Below are 24,178 nucleotides of genomic sequence, written 5' to 3'. Positions count from 1 at the left end.
TTGGGTCTTGGGGCGAGCGATCTCCCAGAGGTGAGTAGCATATTTGAACCTACTTGACATGCTCCCAGCTGTGGAGACAAAAAACACCATTACTGCTGGAGGAACCTAACGGATCAGGCAGCATCAGTGGTGTGCTGGGGGGAAATGGGCAGTCAACGTTTTGGATCAACACCTTTCATTACTCCAGAGATGCCACTTGTACCACTGAGCTCCTCCATCATCTAGTGTTGTTCTTATCTTAACTGTTGTTTGCAGGATTTTCAGACTTCTACTACCCCATGTACTACACTACCCTACAGGCCCTGTCCAGGTTGTCTGAAAACCCTGATCAGCAGAAAGTTTTTCTCTCAATTTCATTTAATGCTACAAAAATAAAAAGGGTCCCAGACCTAAAGCATTATCTTTCCACAGATGCTGTCTGAGCATTTCTGTCATTTTCAATTTATCTTAGGTTTCCAGCATGTGTAGCTTTTCTCAATGCACTGTGTAATGATCTGATCTGTATGAACAGTATGCAAGACAAGCTTTTCGCTGTATCTCAGTACATGTGACAATAATATACCAATTCCCTCCTCCCCAAAACTTAACTCTTGGTCCAACAATAACAAAAACACAAAAATACACACAAAGAAATAGGAGACCCCTAAAGCCTGCCCTACTGTTCAACATAATCATGGGTGATCTTATTGAAATAGAACAGCAAGTGCTTGAATCTGAAATGCTGGAAGAACTCAGCAAATCAGGCAGCATTTGTGGAGAGAGAAACCAGTGGATGTCAGCAACTCTTCCTCAGAACTAGGGAATAGCTTATTCAAAGCAGAGCTGGTGTGAGCTGAAGTAAGACACCATTAGGAGTTCATTAGATACACTTAAGATGCAGATAGATATTTAAAAGATCAGGGGGTTGAGGGTTATAGTCACCTGGAACACAAAAGGAATTTTCACTTTTGCCTTCACTTTTTGCATCCAAGTTTTCACTTGGTGTTAGTGGTGCCCTCTAGTGAAACAGCCCCTTACATTTCTCCAGCTGTAATGCTGAGCTGCAACTATTTGCAAAAGAGCATCACCTGGTGGCTGAAAAATGGTACCACATGAACGGAATATCCCATGTCCCATGGCAAGTCGAAGATCCTTCATAACAGTAATGTGATGATATTAAATGCAGCCATTCTGGAGTCCTAAACATAAATTTTATATGTTATATGTGTCTACTTGTACCCTCAATTTTGGGAGATTATACCATATCAACTTCTATTTCAAATACTAATTTACTAAAGAGACTATTTTAGTCTCTTTCCTGAAGGGGCTTAGCTGTCAATAATCTATTTCTAATGCTGGGTCTGCCCTGCCAACCAAGCAGGAGATACTTCCAGCTGGCAAAGCAGATTAAACAGTTATTTTATTTTAAATGGAACATGTTTATTTTGATTAGCATTCAGGGATTATACAGCACTGTGCAAAAGTCTTAGGCACACTTTAATTCTGTAAAGCGAAGACGCTTTCAAAAATAATGAAATGGAATGCTTCCAAGTATCAAAAATACTATAAAGAGCAGTAAACAGTAACAAACTAAATCAAATCAATATTTGATGTGACCATCCTTTAAAGCTGCATCAGTCGTGCAGATTTAAAAGAAAATCGGCTGGTAGGTTGTTCCAAGCATCTTGGAGAACTTGCCACAATTCTTCTGCAGACTTTGGCTGCCTCACTTGCTTCCGTCTCTCCAGGTAATCTCAGACAGCCTGGATGATGTTGATATCAGGGCTCGGTGGAGGCCACACCATCTGATGCAGAACTCCTTGTTTGTCTTTTCACTTTATGAACTTGGCCACGTGTTTGCAGTGCTGCAGAATGAAGTTGGGACTGATCAGACACTTCCCTGATGGCATCGCATGATGGATGAGAATCTGCTTGTACTTTGTATAGCATTGAGGATTCCATTAACTCTGACCAGACCACCATCTCCATTGGCAGAAATGCAGCCCCAAACCTGCAGGGAATTTCCGCCGTGCTTAGCTGTTGGCTGTAGACACTCATTCATGTAGCACTTTCCAGCCCTTCTACGGACAGACTGCCTCCTGTTTCAAATTTTGACTTGTCAGTCCAGAGCACTTTCTCCCACTGTTTAGCATACCAGTCCTTGTGTTTTTGTGCGTAGGTGAGTCTGCTTTATTTCCACTTAGGAGGTGTTGGCCAGAAGAAACTACAGTCTGATCAAGGACAGGGGAAGCAGACAAGCCAGTTGTCTTTGTTTCCTTCATTTTGTGGACTCTGAACAGTTTCTTGTTCTTGGATAATCTAATCAGAGCAACTGAATGTGGACACAGGAAGCTTCAGGTAAACCTGAGACCATTCTCAGAGGAGTAGCTCGTGTTACGTAAAATGCCAGACCTGCAATCGGTAATCTTGTTAGACTCTGTCTGGGTTGCCTCATTTAATTGGTTTGGACCAGTCAGGGTGTAAAGACACAAATACACGAGGCTCGGGTGGGCAGAGCCATGAAACGATGTAGGCTGTAGTCCCATACAATGACCAGTAAGGTGACCCAAGTAGGTCAGGTGGCCTTGAGCCAATGAGATGGAGATCCAATGGTTCAATTGATGAGGAACAGTATAAGACTCAGGAGCTCCAAATACGCAGGGGTGATAACTCTCCAGCAGCCAGAGACCAACCATTGTGGATAAGGAGGACCCCACGGACACATGGAGATCGGGACCACAAGGAACGCCTGGCCAGCGTAGACTCCTTTCCCGGGTAATATCCTTTTCTCTTCATTGACTGTTCATGGACTGTCAGGTAGTATGGTGCACACAGAGACAGTTTGTGAACCCACGTGCTTTTAGTTGAAACAATAAAAGTTACTTGTCGGTGTTACGAACCCCGTAACTGGGTCACTTACCAGCAAAGATAGAGAGGTCCACTGAAGTCTGATGGTACTATTTTTAAACGTTTTTATTTATAAAGGGGCACAAAAGTAAGGTTAATACAAACATTCAGATAATATACGTCGTCAATACTCAATCTAAAGCGCGGGTATAGTAATAATCATCAATAAGAAGTAGCTCTATCGTTTGTCTAGGGGTAAAAATATTGTCCCATGGAAATATCAAAGTCTCTGGAGTTCATGCAGGCTTTTAGCCTTTTTGGGACCGTTGGGTTTCACGTGTTGGAGAGAGAGAGAATTTTTGGTGAGAAAATAAACTTGCCAGCCTTTTGGACTCAAATCGTTGAATCGGGAACGTGGGTTCCCCGTTGTCAGTTCGAAGTCCTTTTCGGTGTTATCAGCCACTCGCTCCCTAGGCTAGGGGAAACGGACCACACGTGGCTTCCAAATAGCTTCCCGTCATAACGGGAGCGATGAGCGATGGTGTCTCCTTCTGGTGCGTCGCTAGGGTACTGCCTCCTGCAGCCCCTTTTTATCTTGACTTGCAGAGTTGTAGATGTCAATCAAGGTGGGGTGATGCAATCCCCACCCCACATTGCCCGAGGGTGTGCACGCAGCACTGATAGCTGGCACGTAGCATAGAGTCGCAATCCACACAGGTGTCTCTAAGAACAATGGTCAAATCCGTTGCGTTGTCTCTCTCTCATTTCCTGGGTCCCAGACCCGAACTAATAGCGATCTTGCGATTCTCAGGAAGGAGGGGGGCTGGGGTCATAACACCTCCCCTCTTAAAAAAACGTTTTTACCAGCGGTTAAAAACGGATTCGTACAGAGTCTTACAGGATTTTAGAATCTAACACAATACAAAAGCTTTTCTTTTCACTACAGAGCTATACAGTTATATATTTAATTCAGCATCTAAACAGGTAACGATTACAGTGGCACTTCCTTTAATATTTTTCCCTCTTGTACCTGACTAAAGGCTGGTAGCATCAGATTTCAACTTAACAGGCAGGTTCCAAGGGGGTTGTCTTTGTTATTCACATGCTTTGTCAAAATCCCGTACAGCCAGTTTTTCTATTTAAAAATGGCACTCCCATTAACCGTCACCCCTTTTCCGGTGAGTTCCTACGGGAGGAACTCGATTAGTTTGGCGAGGTAAACTCCCGCCCGCCTCGTTCATAGGAGTTATTCTATCAACATCGTGTCCCAGACTTAGGTCATTTCCACCCAATTCTTTAGTTTTCTCTTCAGGAACCGTCATGCTATTAGTTTTCAATTTAAGATCTGCAAGCGATCCCTCTTGGTTCAAACAGCATTTCAAATTTGGCTGATTCACACCACACCCTTGAATAACAATAGTGTGTGGTACCCCGGCAGCTCCCGGCTTACTCTGTAAGCGATCTGCAGGGTTTAAATTTTCTTCATTTGGTTTGGGAACTACAAACTTTCTGTTCCCTTCAATAATAATATTTATCCCCCCATGTTTGAGTTCCGCCTTAAGTTTCACCACCCCTTCGAGTACAAACACCTGGGAACCTTTACTTCCCACAATTACCAGGGTTAACCCTGTCTTCACTTAACCCAGTCTATCTGACCCAAAAGGACGGCCGTCTCGTTCAGCTAAATCAGATACCTCAGACCTTTTCTGAGCTCCGGGACTAGGTTCAGGACCACGTGCATCCCCGTCTTGGACACACTCAAACGGGACATTGACCTCTTCCAGGCTTTCAATACCCGTACCTTTTTCAAATTCCAAATTCCCTTGCTCCTCCCAGGGCAACTCCCTTCCGGAGTAAACTCAACCCCGCGGGCTGAAACAACCTCATCTGCCAACCCAGCAGACCTTTCCAAGGTAATGGCATCCTTTTCATCTAGGACTGCCCTCATCCCATTATCGGGAACACCTTTATAACTCTCAACTTCTTCAAACAGGTCTGCCAAACCAGACCGATCATCCATGTCCAACTCTGGACCTTTTAACAGCTTTATCTGTTTCTCATCTTTATTTCCTACCTCTAGGACCTTTCTCTTCGCTAAGGGAAGATCTATCTCCTCTCTCTTACCCCCTTTCACTTTACTACTCCTCGTTTTTCCACCCTCTAAACCCTCGTGGCACAGGGTCGGTAAAGACATCTCGGCCAAATCAAAACTGCTCAAATTTAAACAGCTCCTGTTCTCAGCTGCCGCTCTTGACAGGCTGCGAGTGACCGCGCATGCGGGATAGCTCGGGGACGCTAGGGGCGGGGCCTCAACACGCACCGGTCGGCGGGTCATAGTCATGGCTGACCAAACCTTCCCCCCTGCTAAATTGTTCCCAAGCAGGACGTCCACGTCGGTTCTCGGGAATTCTGATGGCACCCCTATTTCAACTGATCCATACACCAGCTCACAATCCATAATGACCTTATGTAAGGACACCATTTCTATCCATTTTCCTATGCCTCTCAGGGCTACCTCTCCCGTCTGAGGTCCGAACTTTAACACTTTACTGCTAATCAATGATAGCTCCGCCCCCATGTCTCTCCAAATCCGTACGGGAATTGGTGGGTCCCCCTCCCTCAAAGACATGGTTCCGTGTGACAGATAAATCTCAGACCCCTTTTGCACTCTGCCTACCCAGGGCTCTCTTGTCGATTTTCTGATTACCACTGCACACCCGATAGGGACCGTTGCTTTCCCCTTTTCTGGCTCCTTCCTCGGAGCAAAGCACCTAGAGGCAATATGTCCTCCCTTCCCACAATTAAAACAGGTCAAGCCAGGACCTCTCCTGCCGTCTTGCCTCTCCTCCTCATTTTTACCACTAGCTCCCGGCGGGACCTCTGCCTCAGCCGGCGGACTTTCTCGATCATTCCCACGGTCTCTCGGGGTACTTTTATTCGAGGGAAACTGCCTTGTGGGTTAGGGCATATTCATCTGCGAACCTAGCAATTTCTGAGATGGACTTATTCAGCTTCTCATTCAAATACATCCGGATCCCCTCCGGAACACAACCTTTAAATTCCTCAATCAAAATTAACTCCCTGAGACGCCCATGATCCTCGCCCACTGTTTCTGCGGTGCACCAACGGTCCAAGAGCACCCCCTTCTCATGGGCAAACTCGGTATACATCTGATTCCACTCTTTTCGTAAATTTCTGAACCTTTGTCCATAAGCTTCAGGTACTAGCTCGTAACTCCAGAGAATGGCCTCCTTTACTTTGGCATAATTCTCCGCTTCCCCTTCCTCGATGGACAACGCCGCATATGCTCATTGTGCCTTCCCTTGTAACACACTTTGTAACAACGCCACCCACTGCTCTTTGGGCCACTTCTGATTCACTGCCACCTTTTCAGAAAGCAAGAAATAACTATCAACATCGGTCTCCTCGAACGGAGGTACTAACCTTAACTCCCGACTAACATTAAACCGCTCCTCTCGGTCTGACCCTTGATCCCTTCGCTCTTTCCTTAACTTCTCCATCTCCAAGTCATGTTTCCTCTGTTTTTCTGCCTCCTCATACTCTCTCTCCTTCTCGGCCCTTTCCTTCTCCTTCTCAGCTCTTTCTTTCTCCTTCTCAGCTCTTTCTTTCTCTTTCTCTCTCTCTGCTGCTTCCATCTCTTTTAGCTGAAGTTCCCTTTTCACCTCTAACTCCTTTAGCTGGCGTGTATGCTCCCTTTCTTTCTCTTTCTCTCTCTTGGCTGCTTCCAGCTCCTTTACTTGAATTTCATGTTCCCACCTTAATTTCTCCAACTCTAACTGAGTCGTCCCACTAGCTGGTACCTTTTCAGGGATATTTTCCAAATCCTCAGCTGTAAACACCTTCTTCCCAATGTAATACTGAGTTATGGCCCTTCGCACTTCCCGCTTTTTCATTGATGACCTCACCTCTGTGAGGCTTAACCCCTTCGCCAGATTTACCAAGTCTAATTTGGTAGCCGCCTCTAGCGCCCCCAGAGTCGGGTTTCCCATAAATTCATCCACGTCCATCTTTGCTGGTTTTCCGTCTGGCTACCCGCGTACCAGATCCAAGTTTTTGACTTACAATCCCGATTCACTGGCCTCCCAATTTGGTGTCAAATCCCGGATGAGCCTCAATGTTGTTACGAACCCCGTAACTGGGTCACTTACCAGCAAAGATAGAGAGGTCCGCTGAAGTCTGATGGTACTATTTTTAAACGTTTTTATTTATAAAGGGGCACAAAAGTAAGGTTAATACAAACATTCAGATAATATACGTCGTCAATACTCAATCTAAAGCGCGGGTATAGTAATAATCATCAATAAGAAATAGCTCTATCGTTTGTCTAGGGGTAAAAATATTGTCCGATGGAAATATCAAAGTCTCTGGAGTTCATGCAGGCTTTTAGCCTTTTTGGGACCGCTGGGTTTCACGTGTTGGAGAGAGAGAGAATTTTTGGTGAGAAAATAAACTTGCCAGCCTTTTGGACTCAAATCGTTGAATCGGGAACGTGGGTTCCCCGTTGTCAGTTCGAAGTCCTTTTCGGTGTTATCAGCCACTCGCTCCCTAGGCTATGGGAAACGAACCACACGTGGCTCCCGAACAGCTTCCCGTCATCACGGGAGCGATGAGCGATGGTGTCTCCTTCTGATGCGTCGCTCAGGGTACTGCCTCCTGCAGCCCCTTTTTATCCTGACTTGCAGAGTTGTAGATGTCAATCAAGGTGGGGTGATGCGATCCCCACCCCACATTGTCCGAGGGTGTGCACGCAGCCCTGATCGCTGGCACGTAGCATAGAGTCGCAATCCACACAGGTGTCTCTAAGAACAATGGTCAAATCCGTTGCGTTGTGTCTCTCATTTCCTGGGTCCCAGACCCGAATTAATAGCGATCTTGCGATTCTCAGGAAGGAGGGGGGCTGGGGTCATAACATCGGTAACTACAGATTCTTTGTGCCTCACTGATTATTACAAGGGGTGATTCTTGTAACAGAGGAATGGCTTTTTGGCAAAAACTCTTCAATGAAGACCAGTTTTGGCAAGACTTCTCCAGACTGTAGAGGGGTCTACTTTCTTTCCAGTGGTTTCTGTGAGTTCAGAGCTGATAGCAGTGCTGGACTTCCTCCCACTTAAAAGTGACATTAGTTGATGTATCTCTCATCTGCTGCATTGTTTCCATGGCTGACCACTGCATTTCTGGTCCTCAACCTTGCCCATTTCTTTATGCTTCTTCAAAAGAGCTTGGATAGCACATCTTGAAACTCCGGTCTGCTGCAACATTTCTGTTTTGGAGAGATCTTGCTGATGCAGGATGACCACCTTTTGTCCTTTTGCTATGCTCACTCTTACCATGGTGTAAGAATTGATGGTTTGAAGGTTAAATTGTCACATATTCCATACCTTAGAGCCTTTGTTGACATACCATAAGTCCTCAAACTGCTAATGAAATATAGCTGCTGGCATGCTATCTTCATGATTACATCAATATATTGGGCCCAGGATAGATCTTCTGAGATGTTGGTACCCAAGAACTTGAAGCTGCTCACCCCTGCCACTGCTGACCCTTCAATGAGGACTGGTGTGTGTTCTCCTGACTTTCCCTTCGGGCCTCCAGTCCCTGGCCCGGACTCACAGACGTTGGTCTCCAATTTCAGGACATGTTGACCCAAGGGGTTCAACCATTGAACCTTGACTTCTGGACTTGCCAACTTTGGTATTAACCCCAGAACTCTTCAGTCACAGACTCTGGACTCTGGACTCACATGGACCTCTGATCCCAGGACTCACCAACGTGGAGTGGGGTGGGGGGGGGGGGGGGGAAGGGGTGATTCACTGGCCCTCACTCCTTCTGCCATGGGCCTTCGATCCTGGGACTCACTGACCTGGGTGGGGTCACCATCCCTTGTTCATGCAGCCCACCAACCAACTCCTGACCTCTAATTCCAACTCATGCCTGTCCCTAAACTCTGACCTCTCCTCTAACCCCCTGCACTGCCCCCAAAACCATCCCTATAAATCTAAAAAGCACTCTGAGCCTCAACCTCAACAGACATTACAACTCGACACCATCTTGACCAGAAGTTCAGAAGCTTAATGTCTAGCTGTCAGTAACTGTACAATAAGGTTTCTAGACGAGTGAACACACTATTTGGCATGTTTTGAACAGAAAGCAGGATAAAAAAAAAGTGCTTCCCACAAACTAGGGAGTTCTGCACAATATGTGGCTTCAAACTATTGCAGGACCCTCAAGAACAAGTGCCAGCCCTCTGAGGACTTCGTACACTATTGTGTAAACAGGGTAATTAGCACAAGTCAAACTCTGCACTCTTGTGCTTGGGCCCAGAGTTACTACTACTTACATGGATGTTCTTGCCTGTATTCTGCAGTGAGCTGCAAGTAGATTGCTGGTTTTAAACTAGAACAGCAAAATGAAATTTTATCAGGTTTACAATTCTAGACTTACCTCATGTTATTTCTCATGCAGTGAGAATACTGCACTTTAGTGAAAGACATCACTTGGTCTTCCAAGCACAAATCACACAGCCCTCGCAATCACCAATCACCTTACTTTTGAGGGCAGCCAACATGACAACCCCAACCCACTTACTTGTTAAAGAAAATTCACAGCACTAGTATCGTCTCAGCATTTAGGAAATAAAGATTTATTTTTAAACCAGAGACAATGTGGTACAGCTTCAAATTTTGTGAAGCAATATACAGGTAGTTGAAATGGCTATAGAAATAGGACACTTTAAGAACTGGTGCAAGATTAACAATGTCCTAGAATTGAGACCCTTTGGTTTCTTAACTGCCATTTACACTGGAAACCTTCCAATTATTTCCCAGTCATCCAACAAGTCCCTTCAGTAAAATAAAAAAACCATATTCAGTGGCAAATTCTAATATAATAAAAACACTCAGAAGGCTGCTGTGCCTAAGTTTTTTTTAATTCTCAGAGTAAAGACCCTACCCAGTACTCAGGCCCATCCTCAATCTGGTGATGAAATTGGAATGAAATGCTTTCTGCATACCTAAAATGCCCTCCAACCGATGCTTGTGGACCACTTCATGACAAATAGTATTTAATCTTTTCAATTCTGAGTCAGTGTGGTGCTGAACACCATACAAAAAAATGCTCCTCGATACCCCACATTCTCATCCCTAAAAGTACCATGAGAAATACTATAAAGTAAGTATTGTTTTGAAAAATGAAAAAATACTGACAGAGAGATGAGAGTAGATATTGGTCAACTGGAAAATAATGCTGGAAAGGTAGTAATGGGAGATAAGGAAATGGCGGACAAACTAAATAAGTATTTTGCATTAGTCTTCACTGTTGAAGGCACTAGCAGTTATGCTGGAATTTGAGTGTCAGGGGCGCAGAGGTGAGTGAAATTGCCATTACTAGGGAAAAAGTGTTGGGGAAACTGAAAGGTCCTAAGATAGATAAGTCTCCTCAACCAGATGGTCTACACCCGAGGGTTCTTAAAAAGGTTGCTGAAGGGACTGTGGAGGCATTAAAGAATAAATGGATTCTGGCATGGTACCAAAGGACCAAACAATTGTAAATGTCACTCTACTCTTCAAGAATGGAAAGAGGCAGAAGAAAGGAAATTATTGGCTAGTTAGTCTGACCACAGTGGTTGGGAAAATATTGGAGTCGATTATTGAGGATGAGGTCTCAGGGTACTTCAAGGCACATGATAAAATAGGCTGTAGCCAGCATGGTTTCCTTAGGGAAAATCTTACCTGAAAAATCTGTTGGAATTCTTTGAAGAAATATCTAGCCAGAGAGACAAAGGAGAACCGGTGGATGTTGTGTAGTTTCAGGTCTTTGACAAGCTGCCACACATGAAGCTGCTTAACAGGTTAAGAGCCCATGGTATTACAGGAAAGATACTAGTATGGATATGGTATGGATACTAGTGATGGATTGGCATGAGATAAAGAGCAGGAATAAAGTAAGTCTTTTCTGGTTGGCTGCCAGTGACCAGGGGTCTGTGTTGGGACCGCTTCTTCTTAATGTTCCATGTCAATAATTTGGATGATGGAATTGATGTCTTTATGGCCAAGTTTATGGAAAATATGAAAATAGGTGGAGGAACAGGTAGTTTTGAGGACGTAGAGAAGGACTTCAGAGAGATTAGGATGGGCTAAGAAGTTGCAGATTGAATACAGTGTACGGAAGTGTATGGTCATGCACTTTGGTCAAAGCACTATTTTCTAAATGGAGAGAAAATTCAAAAATCTGAGGTGCAAAGGGACTTTGGAGTCCTCCCGCAGTATTCCCTAAAGGTTAATTTGCAGGTTGAGTCGGTGGTGAGGAAGGAAAATGTAATGTTAGCATTCATTTTGAGACGACTGTAATATAAAAGCAGGAATGTAATGCTGTTGCTTTATAAGGCACTGGTAAGGCCTTACTTGGAGTATTGTGAGCAGTTTTAGGCCCCTTATCTAAGAAAGGATGTGCTGACATTGGAGAAGGTTCAGAGGTGATTCACCAAAATTATTCCTGGATTGAAAGGCTTATCATATGAGGAGCATTCAATGGCTCTGTGCCTGTACTCACTGGAATTCAGAAGAATGAGCGGGTATCTCATTGAAATGGATGTGGAGAATACATTTCCTATGGTGGGGGATTCTAAGACCAGAGGACACAACCTCAGAAGAAGGACGGCCATTGAAAATGGAGATGAGGAGGAATTTCTTTCACCAGAGAGCAGTGAATCTTTGGAATTTGTTGCCACAGGGGGCTGTGGAGGCCAATGAATTGGGAATATTTAAGGCAGAGGTTAATAGATTCTTGATTAGTCAGAGCATAAAGGGGTACAAGGAGAAGGCAGATTGGGGCTGAGACAGAAATGGATCAGCCATGATGAAATGGTGGAGCAGAGTTGATGGGCCAAGTGGCCTAATTCTGCTCCTATATCTTATATTCTTATGGTCTTATAGTAGTTGGTTCTGATTCAGGGTCATCAGACAGATGTACTGTTTCTCTCTCCACAGATATGGAGTTATTTCCAGCATTTTCCTTTCTCATTCCAGCTTGTCCCAACATCTATATTGTCCAAAAAGCACAAATTAGCCCCAGCGAGTGAGTGATTAGTAAGGCCACTTCAGGGATTAGTCAACACTGTAGTGTACAACTGAAGTCATGGATAGCCGAAACAACACAAGAGGACATCTAAATATGTCCATAGTCATTTCGATCAGATACAAGCAATCAACCCCAAGACTACCAGACAAAATACTGCAGTCAATAGACCCAGTAGCCTTAACAATTCTAAATTATCGATCTGTCATAAATTTGCCATATGTAAATATTACAAACCAAATACTACATAACAATGCATGGCGGAAATAAGAAAAATCTATATAGTTCACTGTGTTGTTCTAATTTTGAGATCAATACCAGAGATTATGTACAAGAATCCAGGCTGGCACTCCACTAGAGTGGTGCACAGGTGGAAACACTGTGTGCATTACTAATTCCCTGAGAAGGTGAGGGTGAGCTGATGCAGTCCTTCTGGTGAGGTACTCTTGAGGGCTGTTGGTAGAGCTCTGGATTTAGATCCAGTAACAGTGAAGATACATGTCTCAAAGGATCCCATAGTATCACTTTGGAGAACAGAAGGGGAATTATCCCTAACATCTTGGCAAGTATTTCTCTCTCAACTAGTATCACTAAATAGAGATTAATTGATCAGTATCTAATTGCTGTTTATGGGTGTGCGCGCAGATTGGCTGTATTACAACAGTGGCTACACTTCAAAAGTATTTAATTGGCTCTATGGTGCTCTGACTTCATTTCTCTTGTTTCCATCTAGAATTGATTAAGACTTTGATCCTGAGAATAAACAACATTAATACAGGTGAAAGGTGGCAAGATGAAAGATACACACCAACAGCAATTTACAGTCTGTCCATTTTTGGGAGTGAGGAAGCCAGAGTGTGGAAGAAAAACAGTAAGACATTGTGACGAACATTAAGGGGTTAATGACCTCCTTCTAGAATGTGAATTCAGAGTCTCTAATCACTTATCTGCGACTAATGTACACTGTGTGACTGAAATGTGCTTTGTAGATGGGATGGGAAAATAACTATGTCTATGCTTCCTTGTTCCAAGAATCATCACATCTGCACTTGGGAAAGCCTGATATACTGTCCTGAGATAAGAACATGTATAACCGCTCAAGAACATATAGTGCAACTTCATTATTCTAAAGGGTTGTAGTTGAAGTTCACTCCTTTTTAAGATTTAAGTGCTTCTTGTCACGTACACCTGGGGTATAAATAAGAGTGTAATCCATTGTTGAGCAGAGTCTCAGAACTCCGCTTTAGGTGCCTGAGCTCTCCATGATATCATGTAATAATACCCTTTAGTCTGAAACAATTCTCTGAGTCGGCCTGTCTGCTGCTCCTGAGATTTTTTTTTCCCACAACACAGAGCATCTGGAGAAAACCCAGTGACAGAGAGAATATACAAACTTCACACAGAAAGCAGAGGCTAGGTTCTCTGACTTCACAGCTCCACTAGATGCACTATCGGGCTGACCAGAGAGAATGCCAAATTAACTGCACAAAGGGAACTTTTACCAAATTTAGCAGTACAACAGGTTACACATCTGCCCTTTAATATTGATTATATTGGTGATAGACTTCTAGTGCAAACTTCAGACTCCTCACAATATCCTTCTTGCATCCAACAGTAGTTAATACAGCACAGCCCTGGAAATGTAATGCATGCACTATGCTGTAATATTCTATGTAATCCCCTGGAAGATTCAAATTAAATCTGAAGATGCCTTTGGCCAGCCAAGCCATCAGTTGACCCAATACATTTGTGGGTGTGTTAGAATAAATGCTAGTGATAGTCAAACCAAGACTTGATGCCAGATGGGAAGGCCTAACATGAACCTAAAAATGACTATATTTTACCTCCAGCCAGTTCAGTAAAAATAACACTGATGCACTCATATACAAGACAAATTATGTCCTTTAACTGAACAGGCAACGCTTTGGACATTTCACATAAGACAATGACCTTTGTATAATGAATTTTTAGAGCAGTTTAAACAGAGGAACAGCATTTCACAATCAGAATCTAGGAGAGCAACCAAACTAACAAAATTAAAACTCCCAAGTATTTACTTTAAATTAACTTCCTGTATATTGATACCAGAAATTACCAAAGAACTTTAGTAACAAACAAAATGCTGGAGGAATTCAGCAGGTTCGGCAGCATCTAAGGAGGGGGAATACAGAGTCAACATTTCGGTCTGAGACCCTTCATCAGGACCTTGGCCCAAAACGTCAACTGTTTATTTCCCTCCATAGATGCTGCCCAACCTGTTGAGTTCCTCCAGCACTTTGAGCGTGTTTTGCTCAAAATTTCCAGCAACTGCAGAATCTGTGGTGTTAAATGAATTTTAGTAAATTGATTTGGTCATCTGCTTGATATCTAATTTCAGAAAGTTTCATAAATAGTTTTATGACAAAGAACTGAAAATGCTTCATATTGCAGTGTAACAGATCACCACACAAATTGTGAATCCATAGAACCATTGAACATTACAGCACAAACAGGCCCCTTGGCCCTCCTTGGCTGTGCCGAACCATTTTTCTGCCTAGTCCCACTGACCTGCACCTAGACCATATCCCTCCATACACCTCTCATCCATGTACCTGTCCAAGTTTTTCTTAAATGTCAAAAGTGAGCCCGCATTTACCACTTCATCTGGCAGCTCATTCCACACTCCCACCATTCTCTGTGTGAAGGAGCTCCCCCTAATGTTCCCTTTAAACATTTCCCCCTTCACCCTTAACCCATGTCCTCTGGTTTTTTTCTCCCCTAGCCTCAGTGGAAAAAGCCTGCTTGCATTCACTCTATCTATACCCATCATAATTTTATATACCTCTATCAAATCTCCCCTCATTCTTCTATGCTCCAGGGAATAAAGTCCTAACCTATTCAACCTTTCTCTGTAACTCAGTTTCTCATCCTTGTAAACCCTCTCTGCACTCTTTCAACCTTATTAATATCCTTCCTGTAATTCGGTGACCAAATCCATTGTATCAACAAAAATATAAATCACTTGCATTATATTCAATCAATTCAGTAACAGATCTCTAGAACCAAAAGGCTTTTTATTCACTTATGGGATGTAAGCATCACTGGCACTACCAGCATTTGCTACCTGTTGATACTGCCTGCAAGGTGGTGATGAACTGCTGCAGATCTGGAGAAGGAGCTGTTGGGTATGGAGCTTCAGAATTTTGATGCATTGAGTATGAAGCTAAAATATGACTGGTTGGTATACAATTTAGGAACAGCTCTTCTTCAAGTTGCCCTCCATGTACCTACTGCATTTGTTCTTCCAAATGGTGGACGTCAGATGTTTGTTTAGTGCTGAAGTTGTCTTCACAAGCATCCATTGCTCTTCGAGATCAATCCAAACTTGCAAACACAACCTCAAAGGATTCCACACACCTCTATTAGATAAATGGCAGACAAGAATCAAACCAATTTCTATTATCAATGAAGAATCATTACAAGATATAGTTGCTCCACTGTAATAGTTATGTACTCTAAAGCAATTTGGGCAGTACAGTAGCATAGCAGTTAGCATAACACCAATGTAGTGTTGCTGATCTAGTTTCAATTCCGCTGCTGTCTGTAAGGAGTTTGTATGTTTTTCCTGTGACTGCGTGGGTTTCCTCCCAATGGATTTATAGGTTAATTGGTCACATGGGTGTAATTGGGGACAGCACAGGCTCGTTATGCTGGAAGGGCCTGTAACTATGTTGTATCGCTAAATACATGCCCCAGGACATGCCATTTTCACCCTGTTACCATCAGGAAGTGGGTACAGAAACCTGAAGGTACTCAGCAATTCAGGCTTAGCTTCTTCCCTCCACCATCTGATTTCAAAATGGACATTGAACCTATGAACATTACCTCACTTTTTAAAAGTTTTTTTAGAGTAAGTAGTGCAATTTAACTATTTAATAGACATGTATACTTAATGTAACTCAGTTTTTTCCTCTATATTTATCATGTATTTCATTGTACTCCTGCTGTAAAGTTAACAAATTTCACAACATATGCCAGTGATATTAAATCTGATTCTGAAGAAATAACACTTCTGGCTACATTCTCCGCATATCCAGCCTAATCAGTCTTAAATATGATACAAAGCTTTAATTAACAAGAGGGTCTACAATATTGTTGCCATCACTGAGACGTAGTTGAAGGATGGGCAGGTCTGGCAACTCAGTACCAGTGATAAAGGTTTTAATTTGGGGAACGGTCAACTGATTGAGGCAAGAAAGAGGATAGGAGGTATTGCACTGTTAGTCGAAAATTGCATTAGTGCAATATTGAGGGAAATATTATAAAAGGTTCCCCAAATGGGTAGAGACCAGGAATAAATAGGGTGTCAACATCTTGATTACTGACTTCCCTACAGTCAACAGGAGATAGAGGAACAGCTGTGTAAGCAGATATCAGAGAGATGCCGTAAAAAAATTATTGTACCAGAGGAATACAATTTACCCAAATACTAAGTGGGATTGCCTTAGATTAAAAGGTTCAGGAGGATAAAAATTTTTATGGTGGGTCCAGGAGAGCTTTTGGAAATAGCCAGGGAAGAAGCATTGCTGCACCTTATCTTGGGGAATTTGGCTGGTCAAGTGGAGTGAGCATCAGTGGAGGATTATTTTAGAGATCATGACCAAACACTACATTTTAAAGTGGTTATAGAAGAGAGTAGCAATAGACCAGTGATAAAGGTCTTAATCTGGGGAAAGACCAATTTCACTACCATAAAGGAGGACGTAACAAAGGTAGATTGGGAGCATCTTCCTGCAGGCAAGTCTACATCTGTACAGTGAGAAGCATCCAAGGAGAAATAGCAAGATTTTAGGACTAATGTGTTCAGGGTAAAAGCTGGGGAGGCAGCAAGTACAGCGAAGGACAACAAACAAGGCTCCCCTTTACAGGAAAGGCAGCAGGGCAAAACCTAACAATAGATCTGTGAACCCACCATCACTGATAGAGAAGATATTGGGGAAAATTCTGAGGGAGAGGATTAATGATCAGAAGACCATAAGATATAGGAGAAGTAGTAAACCATTCAGCCCATCGAGTCTGCTTTGCCAATCATGGGCTGATCCAATTCTTCCAGTCATCCCCATTCCCCTTGCCTTCTCCCCATACCCTTTGATGCATTATCTATCTCTGCCTTAAATGCACCCAATGACTTGGCCTCCAAAGCAGTGCATGCCAACAAATTCCACAGATTTACAACCCGCTGGCTAAAGTAATTTCTCCACATCTGTTCTAATTGGACGTTCTTCAATCCTGAAGTTGTGCCCTCTTGTCCAAGACTCCCCTACCATAGGAAATAACTTTGTCATATCTAATCTGTTTATGCCTTTTAACATTTGGATCACTTGGAGAGCAGGGACAAATCAGATAGCTAACACAGCACTGCAAGGACAAATTCTGTCTGACCAATATGAATTATTTTCTCTCCCTGGAATGGATGGGGTTAAGAAAGGGTATTACTGAGGTTTATAAAATTATTTTTATTCAGAAATACAGCACAATAACAGGCCCTTCCAGCCAAACGAGCGCATGCTGCCCAGTTACACCCATGTGATAAATTAACCTACCAATCCCTATGGCTTTGGAGTATGGGAGAAAACTGTAGCACCCCCAGGGGAAACTCACCTGGTCAAAGGGAGAATGTACAAACTCCTTGTAGACACCAGTGGAATTGAACCCAGGTCACTAGTGCTGCAATAGTATTACAGTAACTGTTACACTACTGTGCCACCCTATTATAAGAGGTATTGATATGGGGAAATGTTTCCTGCAGTCTGCCCTATTAGAGGTAAAGCCAGAGGACATGGTTTAGTGTGTGTGAGGTGGAGCAGAGAGAAATTCACAGGAGACACAAGAGGCAACTTTTTCACCCAAAGTGTGGGGAAGTACCTGGAGTACATTGCCAGAGGGAGATGTCAAGGCAGAGAGACTGAAGCTGGATCACTGACAGCAATTAATAAGCTTTTAGATAAGCCTCGAATTGCTGAACCACTTAGGCACAACATTTGGTCCTTTGCTCTGAGCGATGGGATTAATGCAAAAGGATGCCCACTGGTCAGTGCAGATGTGTTGGGCCAAATAGGCCATTTGCTGTATGATTCTATAAATTACAGAAAGATTAGTCTGAAGTCCGTGGCACATACTTTACTGCTAATTGGAATTTCTACCACAGCTAGTAAGCGCTGTAATGAGTCTGCATTACTTAAACCTTCTCTGCCATGGTAAGAGCTTAATCAAATTAGAAATCATTGCAGTTTTGAAATTCTGCATGCAATTTCTGATAGTAACACATTTACCAGCAGTAGCAGAAAATCAATTTTAACAACATCCGAGCAGAATGTAACGACAGGATCCAGAGTCATATTAAAATAAAATTTCCCTTGGATCTAGTTAAATGGCTAGCAAACACAGTGAAAAACTCAGTAAAATTTAAGGCCTTCCCTCACTGCTCCAACAATTCTCAGGAGACTGTAATAGCAACATTCAACTGTACAATGCAAGCTCATGTTTTGACACTGAGAACTTGAAACTAGTGTCCTGTGTCAGGGTAGATTTTGATGCTCAAATTACAGTATAGTTTGGACATTTTATTTTGCCCAGACACAATAATTCTACTATCATTTTACAACCCCATCACTCTCCTCACACACAGAAAAGTAGTAAACTAATTATTCCACACTTACATTAGCACAGCAAGTTAGTGACAACTGAAACAATTTTATAAAGTTCTAGCAATGAACACCTCTCAAGAAAAACCTTTAAATTCTGAAGATTCTAGTGTTTATTAAACGAGATTTTCTTTGATACTAATCCTGAATACAGTTTTTCATTAAGCCTAGTTCTTTTTCAAATAAAATATTAGTCCATCATTTTTACTGACTGTTTGGAATGCACAATGTACATAAAAGTCTGAGCAATATTGAAGTCAGGAGGCAGACCTCCATCTTTGTGCATCTCCACATGTTTAATCATGAGATTCAAAGTGGGACAGTATCTCTGGCAAACAGTGCAGCAATACATGAGGGCACCAGAATGAGTCTTTAGATGGTTTTTTACAGTTGATCGCCCTCTGAAGAACTTGTGGCACAGCTTGCATTCATAGGGCTTCTCTCCTGAGTGAATTCGTAGGTGATACTGAAACTCACTAGAATGGGAAAACCTCTTCCTACAAAACTCACATTCATACCAGTTCCCTTTGGAAATGATCTTGCCATGGTTTAAGGGAAGGGTGAGAGGAGTCTCTTGCTTTAGAGCAGGTGCGTGTGCATTACTGGTAGACTCATCTGAGGGTGATGTTGTTAAGGTTTTTTTGAGCCATTGGTGTTGAGTTGCAAGACCCTTTGTGCTGTCTGAGCTGTACCTCTTGTGTATCTTCACATGGTTTTGGTAAGAGGCTTCTAATCGGAACTTTCTGCTGCAAAAATTACATTCAAATAAATACTCCATACCCTGGTGAGAGGCCATGTGTTGCTCTAGAGCAGTTCGATCTACAAAGCTATTACCACACACAGAACAGGAAAAAATACATATGCTCATATGGGACAGTACATGCCACATTAGGCTACAAACAGATCTCGATGGTTGTTCACAGACACAACAAGAAAGACTTTTCATGTCAAGGTGAGAAAGGATGTGCTCTTTCACAGCAAGGTAGTTTTTAGCCATGGCCTTTCCACAGACTGCACAGAAAAGTTCTGTTGGAGAGCTCCCAAAATTGGGTTCAGGTGGCAGCATGGTATTCGGCTGGACAATAATATTACTATCATATGGTTTTGCTTTCCTGTGTCCAGCCACTTGCCACTGCGTTACAAACTTCATTTCACACATATCACACGAGAAGAGGAAGATTCCAACATGAGACAAAACATGGGTGATTCGAGAACTTCTGTCAGTGAATTTTGCCCCACACACTTTGCACAACCCCTCCTTCGCATCAATGTGGAGTTTACCATGTTGTCGAATCAAACCTATGTTAGCCGGTAACTCCTTTCCACACACCTGGCATGGCATGCTCTTTCCGTCACTATTGCTGTCCTTAATACAGACAAGACTGTCGTCTTCACTGTCATCTGTGAGCTCTATTATTTCTTCAGAAGGACCTCTATTCTCCTGGTGCACATCAAAATTAAGGTCATCAGGTTCAATACCTTCAAACTGCATACACTCCATTTCCTTCATTGCATGACCTTGGAGGTCGACATTGTTTTCAGCAGAGGAACTACCACTCTCTTTGATAGATTCTCCTCCCCTCAATAAATTTGTTTGATAATATCCATTACTTTGTATCTCATACAGCTCACAAGGACCTTTACTTGAGGCCAGTGAAACATTTTCGGTAGATGTGGACTGGCTGTACTCCATTGTCAAGTTATCTTCAGTTTTTGTTGACTGCTGGTACATCACTGGCACATCTGAACCATTTTCATTGGCAAGGTTTCTTTCTTCATTTTTAAAATCCTCTCCCACTTCAACCTGCATGATATAACCTCTATTTTGACAAAACTGAGACCCCGTGGTCCTTGAGTTTCCCACAGGGGGATTTTGTTCATTTGAGGTCCCAGTGAGAAGTGCATACTCTTCAGTTGACTGTTCTGTCACTTTGCTGGTATCAGTTTTCTCCAGGTCAGGGAATGTACAGTAACAGGCCTTCAGGAGATCATGCATTCCCAGCTTCTCTGCCATCTCATAGATTACACCAACATTGATGAGATCTGTGAAAAGCTCTGCTGTGTAGATAAAATTCAAGATTTTTTCAAAATTTGCTGGCGTAATAAAGTCTACCACATACGTTCTTACAGAGTTAACTTCCGAATTCAAAAAGAGGTTCTGGAAATAACCAGCAGCACATGCCAACACTGACTTATGTGCTGAAAATGTTCTGTTGCCGACCACAATGATTACATCACACATGATTTCAGAGAGCCGAAACTTATTGAGTTCCTTCAGAAGATTATTCGGGTGGTCAGCGCTGTGTAGCTTAATTCTCATACCCATTCTTTCAAGTGTTTCTGAAAACTTCCAAGCTCAATTCCAGAGACTTTGTTGTACACCTTTCATCAAAGATAACTTGCCGAAAAGCCTGCAAATGAAGACAGCTGTATCAGTCACAATGCAAGATACTACAAATATAACATTCTTAAAATGACTCGTGTACCTTTTCATCCAAATTGTGACATAAAATCAAAGCAGTGAAACTATTAAGGGTTTACACAGAATCTTTAATCTTTTAAAGTGCCCCAAAGCAACACGGACACATAATTGATTCTGAGCCAAAGAACATCCAATCAAATACTTGGTTAGAAAGGAAGAAAGAAACCTTCTTACCCAACTTCAGTGGAAAACGGCTACTTGCGTTTTTACCCCATCTATACCCCTCATAATTTTGTATACTTCTATCAAATCTCCTCTCAATCTTCTATGCTCTGGGGAATAAAGTCCTAACCCATTCAAAGTTTCCCTATAACTCAGGTCCTCAAATCTTGGCAACATCCTTGTAAATTTTCTCTGCACTCTTTCAATCTTATTTACATCTTTCCCGTAGGTAGGTAACCAAAACTGCACACAATACTCCAAATTAGGCCTCACCAACATCTTATACAACTTCAACATAACATCCCAATTCCTGTACTCAATACTTATGACTTATGAAGGCCAACGTGCCAAAAGCTTTCTTTACGACTCTCTACCTGTGACACCACTTTCAAGGAATTATGACTCCTCAGTGCCTTAGCACTCCATGCAAGACCTATCCTGGTTTGTCCTCCCAGAGTAACACCTCCCACCTGTCTGCATTAAATACCATCTGCCATTTTTCCAGCTGGTCCAGAGCCCACTGCAAGCTTTGATAGCCTTCCTCACTGTCCATTACATATATTGTACAAGAGGGTACAATATATTCATTAGTTGCCTCAATATCTGAATATTTCCACTTAATCAGAATTTTAAAACTTGTAAAATGTGCAAATACTAAAATCATCTTGATTCACTGGCAAAAGCGTTGTATGCATTCTTGGTACATGTACATCAATGGCAGGGGAAATATATTTTGTTTATTCCCAATTGGCCATGGAAGGCAAGTGATTTCTCTTAGTGATGTCCCAACTTTAATGCCAATTTTCAATGCCGCCTTGACACAAAAGAGTTGGCGTAAACAACCAGGCTGTATCCAATCAGAAATTACTGGAAATACATATTAGGTTAGGCATCTGTGGGAAGAGGAACAGAGTTAATGTTTGTTGAAGAAACAAAGTTGAAGAATTGCAGAGTATTTCCAGCATTTTCTGTTGTTAGTTTAATTTTCCAGCACTTGCACTGTTTTTTAAAAAATTATTCTGTATCCAATCAAACTGAATGCACTGCCTCGGAAGGTAGTGGAGGCCAATTCTCTGGATGCTTTCAAGAAGGAGCTAGATAGGTATCTTATGGATAGGGGAATCAAGGGATATGGGGACAAGGCAGGAACCGGGTATTGATAGTAGTTGATCAGCCATGATCTCAAAATGGCGGTGCAGGCTCGAAGGGCCAAATGGTCTACTTCTGCACCTATTGTCTATTGAAGTTATCACACATTTGAAAAAGTTAAAACTTGTATCATCATCATCATGTGCCGTGTCGTATGATGTAGGTGATCATGACCATACTGTTCTAGGCAATTTTTTTCTGCAGAAGTAGTTTGCCATTACCTTCTTTTGAGCAGTGTCTTTACAAGATGGGAGACCCCAGCCATTATCAATGCTCTTCAGAGGTTGTCTGCCTGTCAACAGTGGTCACAGAACCAGGACTTGTGATAGGCACCAACTGCTCATATGACCATCCACCACTTGCTCTCATGGCTTCACATGACCTTGATCATGGGATTAAGCAGGTACTACACTTTGCCCAAGGGTGACCTGCAGGCTATTGGAGGGAAGGAGCGCCTTATGCCTCCTTTGGTAATGTATCTCCATCCCGCCACCCTAGAACTTGCATAACACCTTAATAAGAAACAAACTTTTGAAATTCAAGCCATTACTTTTGAAGGGTAATTATTTTGGTTGTTCAGTGATAATGAGCTTACTTTGGCTTAAAATGGGACCTGACCTGCCTTATATTCCCAAAAATATTAACTTGGGCATATAATCTGATCCTTTTAAAAACCAAATGCCCATCTGAGACCTATCCTAGTCCTGATGAAGAGACTCGGCCCAAAACGTCGACTGTGCTTCTTCCTATAGATGCTGCCTGGCCTGCTGCGTTCCACCAGCATTTTGTGTGTGTTGCTTGAATTTCCAGCATCTGCCGATTTTCTTGTGTTTGCCTATCTCATTTGTTGATGCTGACAGCCATCTTTCACTAACATTAACACATTAAAGTACAAGAACAAAGTTAAAAGAAAACATGACCACATCTCTCTTTAAACTATATCTTCTCCCTCTCCTATTAAAATCACCCAGGTGCTTGCACATGTTGGAACATTAAAAATATTTACACTTGCACTCTATCAGTGATTCCCAAAAGGGGCAGTTACTTGTTCTAAGGGAGAGGGAGGGCATTAGGGGAAATAGAAGTCTTCGGGGGATGTTCAAGATTCTTGGGGGGGGGGGGGGGGAGGAAGCAGTACCCTAATTGAGGCACGAGATCCGAGTAACTATTAGTAGAGCAGGCACTTCTGAAAAAGAATGAATTACTGGAACACAGACCATAGATTAGCAGGCTCGTCACAATGCGTCTGAAACTCAGCAATCTCATCCAACCTTACCAACCAAACAGATGTTATTGGGGAAAGCATAAATTAGCAACCAGGGTGCCCAACAGTTCCCCTTTACTTGCAGCACAAAACAAGTTCATGCAACAGTTGGTAAGTCAAACACACCCTCTCACTTTCTCTACAGGTCTACGGAAAACAGGTCACGTAACGGTAGTGCTGGCCAGAACCAAACAGTGAAATAGAGCCAATCAGTGAACCTGCCGACCCCGAGGATTTCTCAAGGTGATCAAAGTGACCTCAGCTTCATATGTGCAGTGAAGAACCATCTTTGGGGATTATGGACCTTACATGACTGTTCAATTGCGCTAACTAGAATAGTATAAAGGTAGCTTGCCGAACACCACCTCTATCCCAACTAACATTCAGATTCCAATCTGAATCCTTGTCAACGTACTTTTCACTGTTGTGATTGTCTTCATCTTTGCCTCACCATTCCTTTGCATGCCCCCACCATCATTCCATCCATGTCAACTCGCTGCCGGCATCAATATTCCCAGT

At 42.6% G+C, this 24,178-nt stretch overlaps 1 protein-coding gene across 4 annotated transcripts in view; it reads right to left on the bottom strand.

Moving 5' to 3' along the window:
• Positions 1–14,955: 14,955 nt before the first annotated feature.
• zbtb39 (zinc finger and BTB domain containing 39) overlaps positions 14,956–24,178 on the bottom strand; it is a 30,677-nt gene continuing 21,454 nt past the window's right edge. For all 4 annotated transcript variants that reach the window (XM_073071383.1, XM_073071382.1, XM_073071381.1 and 1 more), the window contains one exon: positions 14,956–21,013. In XM_073071383.1, coding sequence (XP_072927484.1) covers positions 18,793–20,928 — 2,136 coding nt within the window. In that variant the 5' untranslated portion in view covers positions 20,929–21,013 and the 3' untranslated portion in view covers positions 14,956–18,792. The remainder of the gene's footprint in view (positions 21,014–24,178) is intronic.

The sequence above is a fragment of the Hemitrygon akajei genome, chromosome 18, assembly GCF_048418815.1.
Source record: "Hemitrygon akajei chromosome 18, sHemAka1.3, whole genome shotgun sequence".
Taxonomy (NCBI): domain Eukaryota; kingdom Metazoa; phylum Chordata; class Chondrichthyes; order Myliobatiformes; family Dasyatidae; genus Hemitrygon; species Hemitrygon akajei.
Note: the sequence above shows the minus strand (reverse complement) of the source record. Positions and strands in the feature narration are given on the sequence as shown.